Genomic DNA, 2,274 nt, shown 5'->3' with positions numbered 1-2,274 from the left:
CTATTTTTTAAAGTATGGAATAACCGTTAAAAACCGGGACCAAACCGAAACCAAACCAAACCGTTATACGTATGGTTTCTATATGGTTTCATTTTTGATAAAACCAAAAAAACTATAAACCAAACCGTTACCAAACCGAATTACATATGGTTTCTATATGGTTCAATTTTTATAAAACCAAAAAAATCGTAAACCGAAAAAACCGAACCAAAACCAAACCGAAAAACCGAACGCCATGAATATTATTTGTCTACGTTATATATCGCTCTCTCCCTGTGAATTCTCTTCTTCGACCGATGTAGTTGTCAAAGCAGTGAGATTTTGATTAAGCTAGTTCTCTTCGTTCCTCGTACCTGGATCTTGTCTTCTTGTTCAAATTGTTGCTTTGAGAGTTGAATTTTTCTAAACGTTAAAACCCTAATTTCGATGGGGACTCCGCAATTTCCAGATCTGGGGAAACACTGCGCCGTCGATGTTTGCAAGCAGATCGATTTCTTGCCGTTCACATATGATCGCTGCCTCCAGGTCTCTTTCTTTTTATTTTTTCCTTCGCTTTTTATTCCCAATGCCAGTTTCTACGTTTTGTTGCATGGTTTTTCTAAGTAGAGAGGAACAATGTGATTTCTAATCAATCAATATAGCCATATAGGGAGGAATAATATTATCTGACTTTTTGAAACTCTTTTTTTGTAGGTGCTTTGTCTAGATCATCGTAGCTATATGAAACACGATTCTCCAAAAGGAAACAGAGGAGATGTCACTGTGGTTATTTGTCCGTTTTGTTCTACAGCAGTTCGGTTAAACCCTGAAGAAGTTCCAAACGTGGCTTGGGAGGAACATGTTAATTCAATTTGTGATCACTCAAACGACGAAAAAGCTGTTAAGAAGAAGAAGATATGCCCTGTTCCAAGGTGCGGAGCAGTTTTGACATTCTCTTATACTATAAAATGTCGAGACTGCGACATAGATCATTGCTTGAAACATCGGTTTGGACCTGAACATAGTTGTTATGGACCGAAGAAGCCTTCAGATTCGAGTTTATCGAGTGAAAACACAAAAGTAGCTACAAGTGCTCCAGCATCATCAACGTCATCATCTTCAAGATCGTCTAGTCTTTTGGCTTCATTGGAAGCACGTATTAGAAAGAAAAGATTGAATACGACAAGGGTACGTGGAGATTCTAGATTGAATCGGACCAGGGTAGAAAGAAGAGAGATTAGTCAGGAAGAAGCAGCAGCAGCAAATTTGAAGGTATGCCATTCTTTGTGTTTATTTAGATTCCCACAGTAACATCTTGTGTCTTGTGTTTCGGTACTCTTAATACATTTGTTTATTTCGGTATCTCAAAGCTTACCACAACGCTCTAATGAAGCAGAATGTAAAGCTCAATAATCAACAAGAATCCTTTGGTATGAAGTCAAAACGTGAAGTGGAAGATGATGATGTTGAATGAGAAGAATAAGCTCCTGTTTCAGATCATTTTAAGTTTACTATTACTTGAAGTAATTTACTTCATTTCCAATTCAGCTCTAGATAGATGATCATATGAAACAACACATTTGTTAAAATAGACCTTTTTCGGTTTTTGAAGTATAAAACCGAAATAGAGCATTTTCTTAACAATTTTATTTAATAAAAAAAACAAAAAAAAATTCTAACAAATTTAATTTGATTCTTATTGTTTATATACATTAATAGTTTCAAACTAAATTTGTTCAGCCATATTCAAGTGATATTCACTTGCTAGCTATATCTGCATGTTCAAGTGAGAAACCCTAGTGATTAATTTAAGATGATGTAAGTTGTGAACATGATTTTTAAATCACTTAGAAATGTAAGTCGAGCGATACCATTATTTAAGATAATTATTAATAAGTTATGTACTGACATATATAAAACTTTTCATGATTATTGTTAAACAAATAAATTATGGTTTCCCCCGATCACAGAATGGTAACCGAACAAGCTGGTGCGTCGTGCTAGAATCGAGTCACATCAAATTATCACTACAAGAAAACAAGGTCATAACTGACGGCACTTCTGACGGGCAACTATCTATCGGTAATTACCGACGGTATACTGACCGATTTCTGACACCATAAAAATTTGTCAGTTTTCCGTCGGAAATTTACCGACAAACATTACCCGTCAGTAATCTGTCAACATTTCCGACGGATTACCGACCAGATATTACCGTCAGTATTTTCCGTCGGAATTTCATCGGTAAATCAACATTTCCGACGGATTACCGACCAGATACTACTGTCAGTATTT

At 35.8% G+C, this 2,274-nt stretch overlaps 1 protein-coding gene across 1 annotated transcript; it reads left to right on the top strand.

Moving 5' to 3' along the window:
• LOC104725227 (zinc finger AN1 and C2H2 domain-containing stress-associated protein 13) lies at positions 314 to 1,453 on the top strand. The gene is made up of 5 exons (XM_010443852.2): positions 314 to 525; positions 694 to 722; positions 798 to 911; positions 1,005 to 1,251; positions 1,376 to 1,453. The coding sequence occupies exons 1-5, from the start codon at positions 427 to 429 to the stop codon at positions 1,451 to 1,453; spliced, it is 567 nt and encodes a 188-aa protein (XP_010442154.1). The 5' UTR covers positions 314 to 426.

The sequence above is a fragment of the Camelina sativa genome, chromosome 11, assembly GCF_000633955.1.
Source record: "Camelina sativa cultivar DH55 chromosome 11, Cs, whole genome shotgun sequence".
Lineage (NCBI taxonomy): Eukaryota > Viridiplantae > Streptophyta > Magnoliopsida > Brassicales > Brassicaceae > Camelina > Camelina sativa.
The sequence above is the reverse complement of the archived record's forward strand: the minus strand, read 5'-3'. Positions and strand labels throughout refer to the sequence as shown.

Bases quoted from the DNA above. Each gene is read 5' to 3' on its own strand.
- LOC104725227 (XM_010443852.2), top strand. From the start codon at position 427: ATGGGGACTCCGCAATTTCCAGATCTGGGGAAACACTGCGCCGTCGAT. The intron at 723-797 runs GAAACACGATTC...TACAGCAGTTCG, and splicing joins CTAGATCATCGTAGCTATAT to GTTAAACCCTGAAGAAGTTC. The intron at 1,252-1,375 runs GTATGCCATTCT...CTAATGAAGCAG, and splicing joins CAGCAGCAGCAAATTTGAAG to AATGTAAAGCTCAATAATCA.